Raw genomic sequence first — 14071 nt, forward strand, 5'->3', positions numbered from 1 at the left:
GTCATTGAGTGCTTAGGAACATCCATTTTGTTGTCCTTCCAATGCAACATGCAAGGAATGAGAGAGATTTTACAGTATTTTTGCCAAAATATTTTTCTTCAAATAGTGCACTTCTCCCATAGAATGACATAGGTAATTGTTGGACTAAATAGTCTGGAGCTTCTCTTGAAGAGTAAGCTCATAACATGTAGCTATGAATGTACTGAAGCTATTAAGTGAGCATAATCTAGTATATGTACTAGCAGCTAAACTATTATAGAGACAGGGAACACTTGCTGTTTTATGAAAAAATGCATGATGTCAGACATCCCTGTGATTGAAATTGCATTCCAACATTGTACAACTATATATTCAGGTCAGTACAATAAGAAATTTATGAGTGTATAACTAAAAAATCTTCCTGATTTAAAGCTGGTTTTCACTATTTCTAGTTAAAATTCATCATGTCCAGGTGATTTAGATTTAGATCGTAATAACCCCAACAGAATATAAAAATTAGGTTTAGGATAATGGAGGCTTCTAGAATAGAAGGGGCAACCCCACCAAATCATAGTTTTGAGTTATTGGCTTTTAAAGTTTTTATTTAATGACATCTTTACGTGTAATATGAATATTTATGCATATCTTATATCAAAAGAAACATCAGGAAGATCAGAATACATGTAAAAAATTACAAAGTCCTAACATTATTGTAATCCTGAAAATTTTAACACTATAAAACACACACTTTATGTGTACACTTAAATAGTATGAAGTATTAAAAAACATATTAAAAAATAGTATATGAATGTATTAACAGTAGCTGTTTGGCCTTGCTTTCACTGCTGCTATCACTTATCTTGGCAGTGTATTTCCTGCAAAATCTCCATAATAAGCACATAATTATATCCCAGTGATTAAAGGGAAAGCCACATGTTGACACTAGAGTGCCAACACTCTCTTGCTTGTGCTGATTGGCTGGGAGTTGCAGCACAGGCCATACTGATTGGCCAGCCAGTGAGGCAGGGATGCTTCTCCTATGCTCAGAGACAGAACATAAAAAGAAAGCAATTTTTGACCATTGGTAAACAGTTTAGATGGTTGCTTTACAACCTATGCCTTCTCATAGAAGAGGGTTGCACCTTTCTCATGCCACCAAATTGGCAGGAATGGCTCTTCTGTTCTAGACACCTCAATTATGTACTGTAAAATGGTGAAATATGCATACAAATGTTTAGTAAAAAAAATGATAAGGTAAGCCCATTGTGCTGACAAAGTTAGTATTTGATTCCATTTCATTGATGAAATTTGAGTAAATTAAGATTTTTAGTACTTTAACAGTTATAAAATTTACTAGTAATACCTAAGAATTTTTCATGAACATGCTGTGCTAAAAATATATGAATATGCACTCAGGCTTAAAAACACTTAACAAATGCATTTGCATGCATGATTATCCTAATGATATAATAGATACTGAAATGATAAAGTGAAGTAATGCTAATAATAATGGTTATAATAATAACAATAATAATTATAATAATAATAGTAATAATAATAATAATAATGGTAATAATAATAGTAATAATGAATGCCTCTTTGCACTGTACCTGCTTTAAATATGCAGAATTGGACAAAAACAAGAAAACATTTAAATTTTCTTCATATATTAATACTTTATGCATCCATCATGTGCCCTCAAAATAGCTTGGATATATCAAAGCAAAGATATGGAGTCAGCAGAATTTTTTGTGGCAGTACAGATCAATTTCATGGAGCTAGACATCTTTGATAGCTTCAATAAGGTGGGGTATTGAAGAGATGTTTTTTTTCTTTAAGACCACAGGTCCTTGATAGGATTCAGTTCCGGAGAATTCCCAGGCCACTCAAGGATGTTCATCTGCTTTTCTGACAACCATTTCATGATCTTTGCTTTGTGGCATAATGTACTATCTTGCATGAAAGAAGTTGCAATCATGGTTATTATAAAAACTCGTGTGATCTTATAAAACATCACTGTAGCAGTTTATTCATTGTGATGTTCTTGGAAAGCACATGCAATCCTCCATGTTCATTCTCTCCACTGAAGCAGGCACAGATTGTGACTGCAGATGGTTGTTTGACGATGTTACATATGCTGAAAGTTGAGGGGATTTATGTGTGAGGGATTTCTCAACTTATATATGTTGCCTCTGTGCAAACATTGTACACACATGCTCTATAAGATCTTTCTTTGGTATTCAACAGTTAAATTTTTGCATTTCTTGGCAAAAGTGAGATGGATGATACACATTGTACAAGCTTTGATAGCTGAAGAACAAAGATGCAATTTCAGTTCTGTGTTCTAGCAATGTTGAATGGTGCATTCAGCAACAAGTCAGGAATGTCAAAATAGGTTTGCTTGAGTGATATTGCTGGGATACATGGAATTTTCAACACTTGTCTTTTCATAAGCTTGTCTGTTACTGTTGTTGCCTTTCTGGGATGTCCAGGAACAAATTTACAGGGTGGACCATCACATTTTAAGAAATCCTTTCCTTTAAAAATAAGATGTAACTGACTATCTATCTACTACTTTGATACTCTGGGAGTGTCCTCCAAGGGGTGGCCATGACAAAAGAGCCTTTACTTCTCCCTATCCAAACATTTTCTCTTTTCCTGTCCAAGTGCTATGCTTCTAATACCACCTGTTTCACATATATACCCCTTTACTTCATCTTTCTTCTAAGTGGCCTTCTTCTCTAACATGGAAACACAGGCTGGGAATCGAATACTTTATTCCTGACTAGTTTCACATATGGGGCTTCTTCAGAGGAATATGGCTCGCAGGCCAAGCCATCCTAATTATGGGGATACTGGATTAATAATCTACTCTCATGAGGAGTGATGATTGGTCCAGGGGCATGTCTTCCATCTTCTCATTGGCCTGTGTGTTGCCTTCATTGGTCATGTGTCTTGCTACGTGATTGGTACATACCACTCCCTGCCGTGGTAACCTGTGTTGCTGTCACCCCACACAATGTCACCCACTCTTTTATTGTTTTTTTTTTTTTTTAGTTGTTATGCATAATGACTAATGCTTTTCTGTGCTGTTTACTGATTCCAGTTTTTAGCACCACTTCCACACTTTGGCAAGTGGCCTTCTTCATCTGTATGGTTTCCTAATGCAGTACTTTCCCTGTGGTGCTGCACATCTGCTTTGTGCTCATGCCAAACCTTTGCTTGTCTCACTAATATTTTCTATCACACCCATGACATGGAATTTCGTAAACTACCTACGCTTTTCTCCTCCTTAATGGTGTGCACCTTTTTCCTTATTATGTTGCCTATCTTTGTTACTGCGGCAGTCACTATTTGCACATTCGTGTCATTTAGTGTCATGCTGAGTGCGTGCGTTAAGTGTGAGTGAGGGACAATTGAGTATTTCATGTCTGCATTTGCCCTCTTACTCATGACAATTTCCTGAGCTTTCCTCTTGAGGATGTGGAGCAAACCCACTGAGTAGTTAAGCCTAGCGAAGGTGCTCCGTATGTGTTCCAACTCCTCTAGGAATGCAGCACATACTGATCACCACAGGAACAAAGATAGGTGACATATTAGGGAAAAAGATGCACACTGTCAAGGAGGAGAAAAGTGTAGTGTATGAAATTCCATGTGGTGGATGAGACAGGCAGAGGTTTGGTAACACAGCTGTTTGAGCACAAAGCAGATGTTCAGCACCACTGGGAAAGTAGTGCATTAGGAAATCATATAGATGAAGAAGGCCACTTGCCAAAGTTGGGAAAGTGAAGGTGCTAAAAAGAAGTATCAGTAAACAGCACAGAAAATCATTACAGGCAAATATGCATAAAACAATATCAATAAAAGAGTGTGGGCTGATAAGGCACACACACATTGTGTGGGCTGATAAGGCAACACAGGTCGCCACGGCAGGGAGTGGCATGCACCAGTCATGAACCATGACGCATGACTCAGGAAGGCGATGCACAGGCCTAACAGAAGACGAAAGACATGACCTGGGACCAATCAGCACTCCTCAAGACAGTAGACTACTACTCCAATATCTCTATAATTAGGACAACTTGGCCTGTGAGCCATATTCCACTGAGGAAGCCCCATGGGCAAACTAGTCAGAAATAAAGTATTCGATTCCCAGCCCATATTTCCTTCACCACTTTCCACAGCCATGGAAACATTACACATCCCTGTTTCACTTATCTTTCTGTAGTGAGACTCTCCAAACTCATCTTTTACCCTCATACATGCACTTTCATCTCTATAAACACTGCACTCCTGTACCATAAATCTCAAGAACATCCTAACGCTGCGTTTACACCGAGCGAGTCGCGTCGAGTCGAGTCGCATCAAGTCATTTGAAGCAATTCATTTCGACGTATCTCCGTTTACACCGAATGCGTCAACCCGAGTCAAGTCACTACACAGTGACCCATTTGATTTCAGGGAGAATGGACGCATATTCTCTTGCTGTAGTAACTGCATTGCTCTGGCTTCGTCGTCGCAGACGTAAAAATAAAACTCGAATCTGGATGCATCATCTGAACACCAGGAGGCCAGATTTCGGTAGCTTCAGTCATTTATTCCCAGACCTGGTAAACCATCCAGAAAAATTCTACAACTTTTTTAGGATGACAAATGAAAACTTCAAGAAGCTGGTGGAGTTGGTTGGACCTTCCATTAGGAAAATCAACACTAACTACAGGCGTGCAATAGGAACGGAAGAAAGAATGGCCATTTTTTTAAGGTAAGAGGTATTTTTATTGAACATTACAAAAATCATTACATGTACGGCAATAGTAAATTAGTGAGCTGATGGCAGTAATGCATTCCTGATGGTGAGTGAAACATGATCATCTAAATTACTTCTCAGAGGTTAAAAAACTGTTCATTATTCTCTACGTAGTTGTCACTTGCATGGGATGTACCTGGTGACGGTGTTGGTGTATGTGATTGATTATGTTCAGTCCAGTACCCATACTGGACAGAGGGTGCGGGCTTGAACATCTTCCTACGAAAGGCTTCATATATTTCAATTCTTATGTCCATGTTGTCAATTGGCGACAGTTGTTTCATCATAGGCAGCAGGCTTAACAAAAACTGGCGATCTCCGTCATTATCATTTTGTGACGACGCTTTTCCTCTCAGTTGTTTTATTTCGTCTAAGAAAAGCAAATCTATCTCATCTGCACTGGCCTTGCAGGGCGCTCTCGAACTAAGTTGATTAGGTCTTCTACCAGCATACTTGCAGACACCACGGCAGACTCGCTGTGACTGACGTCAAAAATAGGCCCAGCCCTATATGTGACTCGACGTGACGCGACGCGAGAGGACGTGACGTGACTCGAAGCATCCGGTGTAAACGGTTTCGTTCAGAAACCCATACAAATCAATGTTATAGCTGGGGTGGCGATTCATGATGCGTCATGAATCATCTTGACTTGACGTGACTCGACTCGACGCGACTCGCTCAGTGTAAACGCAGCGTAAAGGGCTTCCTTATCCATCATATCATATGTTTTTCTATGTCTATTAAATGCTGCCTACAGCTTTACATCCTTTCCTAAGTACTCCTCTGTTATAATTTTGATTGCAAAAATCTGGTTTACACAACCATTTCCATTCTTGAATCCTTGTTCCTTGCTGACCTTCACTTCAGTTACTTTCATCAGTCTCTCAGTTGAGATTCTCCCATAGAGAAGTACACATGTATTTTCCTATAATTATTACACTCATACTTACAACCAATACCTTTGTATAGAGGTGCAATAACTATCATCTTTTACTTATTTGGTGGTGCTTTTTCCCTCCATACCAGTTCACATATTAGAAAGGTTCAATTTACTACCACTTCATCTTCATACTTCTAACATTTCAACAGTAATTTCATCAGTGTCCATACTTTGTGACACTTTAGCTTAGCTATTGCTTTCTCTGTCTCATGCCTACTAATTCTTCTATTTTTAAACACTCACTTTCTATCTTTTGCCATACCTATACTTAATAACATTGCCTTCCCTTATGTCTCCTCATTCATAAAGCTGTCAAGATGTATTTTCCACACACTCTGTCTCCTTTCCCATGTTCAAGAACTTCATTCCCTCTCTTCATTCTTGTATTCCAATGCTACTTTCCTCCCTCCAATCTCTCTCTCTCTCTCTCTCTCTCTCTCTCTCTCTCTCTCTCTCTCTCTCTCTCTCTCTCTCTCTCTCTCTCTCTCTCTCTCTCTCTCTCTCTCTCTCTCTCTCTCTCTCTCTCTCTCTCTCTCTTAACTCACCTTCAAAACATCAATGAAGTTTTTGCTTACCTTCCTACTAAATTCTTCATATACTTTCTTTTTATTTTCTCTTATTAGTTCTTTCACTTTCCATTTTTAAGACCTATACTCTCATTTAATTTTCATTCTCATTTTTACATCTTTTGGCACATTTTCTTTTGCAACAGTCTCTCAGTCTTCTCTTTTACAGCAGCTACAATTTCAGCTGCCCACCATGTACTTCCCTGCAATAGCCTACCATTTCTGCTATAACTTACTACTTCTGTTGCTACTGTAATTACTTTCTCTGTGAATACATTAATCATCTCCTTTCCTTTACACATAATCCCTTCCTAATTTTCATCCTAGTTTATCCAAATCTTTCACATAGCTTCTTGTATTCCTCTAGTTTTCCCATCCATCCTTTCATTAGCCATAATTGTATTTACTTTAGTCACCATTCCTACCATACTCCCATGTATCTCTTATTTTTTTTATCTTAACCACAACAGTATAGTGGCTTGATTCTTCAAACATCCCTCTCACTACTTTGTAATCCAACACATCCCTTCTTTACCTTTCATCCAGAGATCTCCATTCTTGGAGACTTCAATGTTCACCACCAGCTTTGGCTTTCCTCTCCCTTCACAGACCATCCTGGTGAACTAGCCTTCAACTTTGCTATCCTCCACGACCTAGAGCAATTGGTGCAACACCCTACTCGTATTCCTGACCGTCTTGGAGATGTGCCCAACATTCTTGACCTTTTCCTAACCTCTAATCCTTCTGCCTATGCTGTCACCCTTTCTTCTCCATTGGACTCCTCCAATCACAATCTCATATCTGTATCTTGTCCTATTGCTCCAATCCCTCCTCAGGATCCCCCTAAGTGAAGGTGCCTCTGGCATTTTGCCTCTGCTAGTTGGGGGGACCTGAGGAGGTATTTTGCTGATTTTCCTTGGAATGACTACTGCTTCCATGTCAGAGACCCGTCTTTGTGTGCTGAGTATATAACAGAGGTGATAGTGTCTGGCATGGAGGCATACATTCCTCACTCTTTTTCTTGACATAAACCTTCCAAACCTTGGTTCAGCACAGCTTGTTCTCATGCTATACATGATAGAGAGGTGGCCCACAAAAGGTATTCAAACTTCTAGTATAGTTCATGCAGTCACTCATGTTCCCCACGTAAATTTCCTTACTTCCCCTTGTCCATTCAGCCTGGGTTTCACCCAGTATTTGGTGGAAGAGTTGCTCTTAACAGTGAGGTGGTCAGTGTTCATCAAGCCTCCCTAGTTTGATCATTGGAATTTTCAGAAGTGAAGTGCCTTGTTCATGTAGGACGGTGCAGGGAGCAGAGAGTGCGGTGCGCAAGTGTGTGTGTGTGTGTGTGTGTGTGTCGCCACCCTGTTCTCCCTCTCCTGTGCACTCCCTCTCCCTAGCAGCTGAATGGGAGAGTGGCACGCTTTCCCATGGTCAGTCATTATCCAGCGCTTAGACGGAGTAGACGTATTGAGATGGGCACTAATATCTGATGGAGACCGAGGTGGAATAGGAGTTAGTCGGGTCAGTTGCTTTAAGGGGACGAATGAGTCATTACTGGCCGTATGCCCCAGCCTACTTACATAGTATAGGAGTCTCCTTAGTAGCCTGCCAGTGAGTGTAGTTGTGTATGATACACTCCATACCCAGGGAAGTGACTCCTCGGCTGCATGTGTGTGTGTAGGCCAAGTTCTTGTACAGTGAGTGGTGAATGACCATCCTGTGTGTTCGTGGGCACTCATTTGTAGCTGTGTCTCTTGTTAGTGAGACTGATTTGTGTTAACCACTTCTCTCCAGATGCTTAAAAAACGCACGTTGCTCATATATAGTGCAGGCCCACGAGTGGTAACATCAAATTTCCAAAACTATAATTCTCTCTCTCTCTCTCTCTCTCTCTCTCTCTCTCTCTCTCTCTCTCTCTCTCTCTCTCTCTCTCTCTCTCTCTCTCTCTCTCTCTCTCTCTCTCTCTCTCTCTCTCTCTCTCTCTCTCTCTCTCTCTGAGTCAACTCTTCAGTTATCATAGAAATATGAGGCAGGAGTTGTTGTTTTTTCTGGGTGTATGACACACACACACACACACACACACACACACACACACACACATAAATTTATGATTTGGGGTGGTTGGAGGGTAGTAAATTACAGAAGACGTGGTGACGGGTGAAGGAGGAATAAATGGGGAGAGAAGAGAAGGCAAAATTATTAGAAGAGAGATTAGTGGGCTGCTGTGTTTATGCACGTGAGACATTCTCTCTCTCTCTCTCTCTCTCTCTCTCTCTCTCTCTCTCTTTATATATATATATATATATATATATATATATATATATATATATATATATATATATATATATATATATATATATATAAGAAGTAATAGACATGCATCTGCTACCTTTATTCATCAGTAATTGTCATAAGACAACCTTCCCAGCTGCATCAGCACACACACACACACACACACACACAGAGAGAGATAGGAGGGTAAGAGGAAAGGGAATGAACCAGGGAGGAGGGGAGAACTGTTCCTTGCACACTGTCTCGCCTTCCTGGCTCCTGGGTAGAGAGAGAGAGAGAGAGAGAGAGAGAGAGAGAGAGAGAGAGAGAGAGAGAGAGAGAGAGAGAGAGAGAGAGAGAGAATGTAGGGAGGAGGGAGGGAGAGGAGGATAAAAGGACAAGGAATGAACAAGGAAAGGGGGGTAACTGTACTCTCCCCCAAACAGTCTCCCCTCCTTGGTGGAAAGGGATATAGGATGAGGAGAAGGATAGGAGGATATGGAAGATAAGGGAAGGACCATAGGGGGAGAAACTATGATATAAGGCTCTGCCAATGAGACTTCCTCATTCTGGATTGAGGGTGGGGCATGGGGTAGCTCATTTATGTGACTGGTAGAAACATGGAGAGTGGGAGTAGCAATAGAACTTCAAGAACATAATATGGAATCTGTCAAGACAAGTCAAGACAGGATATGGGCTTGCTCAACAACAAAAATAAAATCCAACCATGATGCCTATGTAGGCATCGTCGTATATTCCACAGGTGTTTCATGATACATATGTAGGCATCATTGTATTGAAGAGGTTAAATGCTACTGTTGGCTAATGGTGATTAGGAATTAAGTAGTTGGCTGTGATGGGACTTTTGCTCTGTCCTCAGGTCCTGACAGGGCTTGCCATCCTGGAGGCGGTGAGTGGCGCTGCTTGGCCTGAGACTATAACATGCTGTTGTTCGGTGGAAGGATACATTATGAGGGTGGTTGTCCAACTTGGTTATATACCTCAACCATATGTATGTTATTGCTTATTATATTTATTTCTCCCTAGACGTGCTTATCGATCCTTTCACATCTGTGGGAGTTACCTGTCATTAGAATATTTCCCTTGTCTGTAGGTGGGTAAAACAGATTGGTGACCTCAATTAGTGTTACCTGGCATTATGACCAATATTAAGAAGGGTGCACGAGTCAAAAGTGGACCTTGTAACCCACATTAAGCCTTGCACCCAGTCACGTAGGAGGTGACTAATGGGAAGCTAACCCAGGTGCGGCAGCTTTGTGAATGGGCTGGGAATTGTGGTCGTAATATATATATATATATATATATATATATATATATATATATATATATATATATATATATATATATATATATATATATATATATATATATACAATGGAACCTCGGTTATCGAGTGTCTCCTCAAACAAAAAATTTTTCAAACAAAATTTTGAAGTCATTATTGCTTCGGTTGCGGTACCATAATTTGGTTCTAGAACAAAGTTACTCGATTTTTTCTGCCATTTATTACTAATTTATAGTTTCTCTAAATAATTTATTTTTATATATTTGTAAGAGATATACAGAGTGTAAGACAATAATTCAATCTTTGAAATAAGGTAAATGTGATCCTATTGAAAAGCTTTTATGTAAACAAACAGTTTTCGGCGCTCAGGAGTAATCCCAAGCCACCCGTGGCTCTCTCGATGACCCCCAACCACATCACTAATGCACAACTGCATTTTTCCAGTAACTTTTCCCAGTTACAAGATGTCTAAGTGTTATGATCACCTTCATTATGATGGTTAGTGGGTTCCTCTTCTCTTTGTCACTCTGTAAGGCTTGCCTCATTAGACCAGTGACAAAGAGAATAATACTTGCTTTGTTTAAGCAATACCATATTTGACGGCTTATAAGACGCATGGGCTTATAAGATGGTTGGCAATGGGGGAGGGGAGATAAACGGGTTTAAGCTCTGAATATGAACTGAAGGGTTTCATCTCACATTTGAAGATCTCTCATACGTATTCACATCCTTGTTAGACCACAGTATTTTACATTTAAAAACTTTAATATTTTCTAGGACCTAGTAACACTGGTTCTTAGGCCAATCCTGCTGAGAGATGTAAACAAATATGGCGTAGGCAGTGATATTCTCAGAGCCCAGAGGATTAATAAAGTTTGTACATCACATTTTTTTTTTTTTTTATCATCATTCTACATGTAATTCTAGTTGTAATATTTTAATGCATTTTCAGAACATAAGGGTGTGTGAAAATAGATTTACCTTATTCTCTACATATTTTTATTTGAGATAATCAGTACAATTCTAAAATAAATAAGTGTGAAAATAAATTTGTTCAATTCATGTCTTACCTTAAGGAATATGATGACATTATTCCTTGAGGTAGAACATGAATAGAAGAAATTTACTTTCACAGCAAAATTTTCTAGTGTGTTAAAGCTCGCTGAAATAATGTGGCTTGTGTGAGACTTTTTTTCTGGCTGCCTTCTTGGTGCATGAGTCATTTGGTACAGAGCGACGCTGAGTAACATTCTCTCTCTCTCTCTTTCTCTCTCTCTACAGTATATATATATATATATATATATATATATATATATATATATATATATATATATATATATATATATATATATATATATATATATATATATATATATATATATATATATATATATATATATATATATATATATATATATATATATATAAAGCTTGTTTTACAGGGAAACTCCAAAGTCTTCTTCAACTTTATTCTTTTTTTCACTTGCTACGTTTCGCCTCTTTCTGTAGGCATGCTCAGGCTAAAAAACAATAGAACACAAATAAAAAATTTTATAAAATTCACATGCAATGGCAATACATCATTCTGTGTCCATATTGGATACTGTCTTGTGCAGTATTCCGAAAATGACACAAGACAGAGTCCAATATGGACACAAAATTATTAGAGTATATATATTAAGCATATAAATCTAGAATTAAATAATAACTTAACATCGAATCAACTACATATTGTAAGTTAATGTTTCGGAGCTCCTTTCCGATACCGTTATCACAGCAATAGGAACTCAGCTATTTCAGTCCCTTTCACGTTGCCATACAGGCAAGGTGTGTGTGGATACTTCTTGTTGATTCAGTGTGTAATCTTGGTAGCTTTGGTGTTTTAACTTGCCTGTATTGCCATTGCATGTGAATTTTATACAATTTTTACTTAGTGTTCTGTTGTTTTTTTTAGCCTGAGGATGCCTGCAGGAAAAGGTGAAACGTAGCAAATGACCAAAATAAATAAATAAATAAAATAAATAAATAAATAATAAATAAATAAGTAAAATTGAAGGAAACTGGAGTTTCTCTGCAAAAGAAGCTATCAAGAGGACCTTTACTGCACACACACACACACACACACACGTGTGTGTGTGTGTATATATATATATATATATATATATATATATATATATATATATATATATATATATATATATATATATATATATATATATATATATATATATATATATATATATATATATATATATATATATATATATATATATATATATATATATATATATATATATATATATATATCCCCTCTTCTTCATTGACACTCAACTGTCCCCCTCTTCTACACTGAACATCCTCGGTCTGTCCTTTACTTATAACCTGAACTGGAAACTTCACATCTCATCTCTAGCTAAAACAGCTTCTATGAAGTTAGGTGTTCTGAGACGTCTCCGCCAGTTTTTCTCACCCCCCAGCTGCTAACTCTGTACAAGGGCCTTATCCGTCCATGTATGGAGTATGCTTCACATGTCTGGGGGGGTTCCACTCATACTGCTCTTCTAGACAGGGTGGAATCAAAAGCTTTTAGTCTCATCAACTCCTCTCCTCTAACTGACTGTCTTCAGCCTCTCTCTCACCGCCGCAATGTTGCATATCTAGCTGTCTTCTACCGCTATTTTCATGCTAACCGCTCTTCTGATCTTGCTAACTGCATGCCTCCCCTCCTTCCATGGCCTCGCTGCACAAGACTTTCTTCTTTCTCTCACCCCTATTCTGTCCACCTCTCTAACGCAAGAGTTAACCAGTATTCTCAATCATTCATCCCTTTCTCTGGTAAACTCTGGAACTCCCTGCCTGCTTCTGTATTTCCACCTTCCTATGACTTGAATTCCTTCAAGAGGGAGGTTTCAAGACACTTATCCACCAATTTTTGACCACTGCCTTGACCCTTTTATGGGACTGGCATTTCAGTGGGCATTTTTTTTTATTGATTTTTGTTGCCCTTGGCCAGTGTCCTTCTTACATAAAAAAAAAAAAAAAATATATATATATATATATATATATATATATATATATATATATATATATATATATATATATATATATATATATATATATATATATATATATATATATAAAGAGAGAGAGAGAGAGAGAGAGAGAAGTCCAAAATGAGTGATAACATTTATAAGAATCAACGCTACAATATTTTCTTCCATTATCATTTTTTGCAGCTATCAGAACAACATATTTAACTCTTTATAACATTATTATCACTAGCATTGCCTTTATAACTAGTTATCTATGGCTACAAGGGGAAAAATAAACAAAGAGCACATTAAGGAATCTACTGATAATTATATCACTCAAAGTTAAGATGTCAAATGTATGTTACATATGCTATGAAGGCTGTTTTGCTGCTGTTTCATTTTTAAGAGTAATTCAGTATCATTCTGGAGTTAAATTTTGACATCATGAAGCAGCCAGTTGCTGGCTGTCAACATCGATGCCTGCCTGATAACAGTGTATCTCACCGCCCACACAGCAGAGCAGAGATGGGCGTCCTTCACGGTTAGTGACCACTTTATAAATTAATTCTTCCTCTACCAAGGGTTCTCCATGCATACCTTATTATGATTTTTGACTGCCAGAGACATACAGTTCCTCAAAATAAGTGTGTGTGAAATGCTAAATCATATACCGTATTTGATGGCTCATAAGACGTACCTTTTCTCAAAAAAAAAAAAAAAAAAAACTCAGGAAATGAGCCTGCATCCAATGAGGCCAAGGTTCAGCATTGAGGCAGTGGTTCGTGGTAAGTCTATGGCAACAGAAGCTCTAAAATCAAACCCCAGATATCTTCGCCAATGTAAAGATGATTGGTACTACACTACAAAACAACTCTTTATTTCAAGGTAATAACATATAATAGGTCATACTTACCGGTAATTCACACAGAATGACACCAGTCAGGAAGAATTTGCCTAAGTGACCATGCATCATGCATTGCATGTACCAAAACAAACATGCGGTCGGTTACACGCCGAACCTGGTGAAACGAAAAGCTTCACTGCGTTGTTTAGTGTGATGCCGTTACTCCTTAAAGTAAGACACACTATCATACAATTAAAATTGCACCCATCTTTCAACATTTTTATGAACAAACTTTATTATCCCTGTAGTCTCTCATAGTCACT

At 38.2% G+C, this 14071-nt stretch overlaps 1 protein-coding gene across 6 annotated transcripts in view; it reads left to right on the forward strand.

Annotated features, from left to right (window-relative positions):
* The window catches only part of LOC135089177 (protein C12orf4 homolog), a 116456-nt gene that overhangs the window by 34443 nt on the left and 67942 nt on the right, over positions 1 to 14071 (forward strand). For 5 of the 6 annotated variants that reach the window (XR_010261407.1, XR_010261408.1, XR_010261405.1 and 2 more), the window contains one exon: positions 9447 to 9578. Coding sequence is in view for 1 of the 6 variants with exons in the window: in XM_063984489.1 (XP_063840559.1) it covers positions 9447 to 9578 (132 nt within the window). In the remaining 5 variants the exon portion in view is untranslated. The remainder of the gene's footprint in view (positions 1 to 9446; positions 9579 to 14071) is intronic. The other variant, XR_010261409.1, reaches the window with a different exon arrangement.

The sequence above is a fragment of the Scylla paramamosain genome, chromosome 32 (genome assembly GCF_035594125.1).
Source record: "Scylla paramamosain isolate STU-SP2022 chromosome 32, ASM3559412v1, whole genome shotgun sequence".
In the NCBI taxonomy this organism is placed as follows: Eukaryota; Metazoa; Arthropoda; class Malacostraca; order Decapoda; family Portunidae; genus Scylla; species Scylla paramamosain.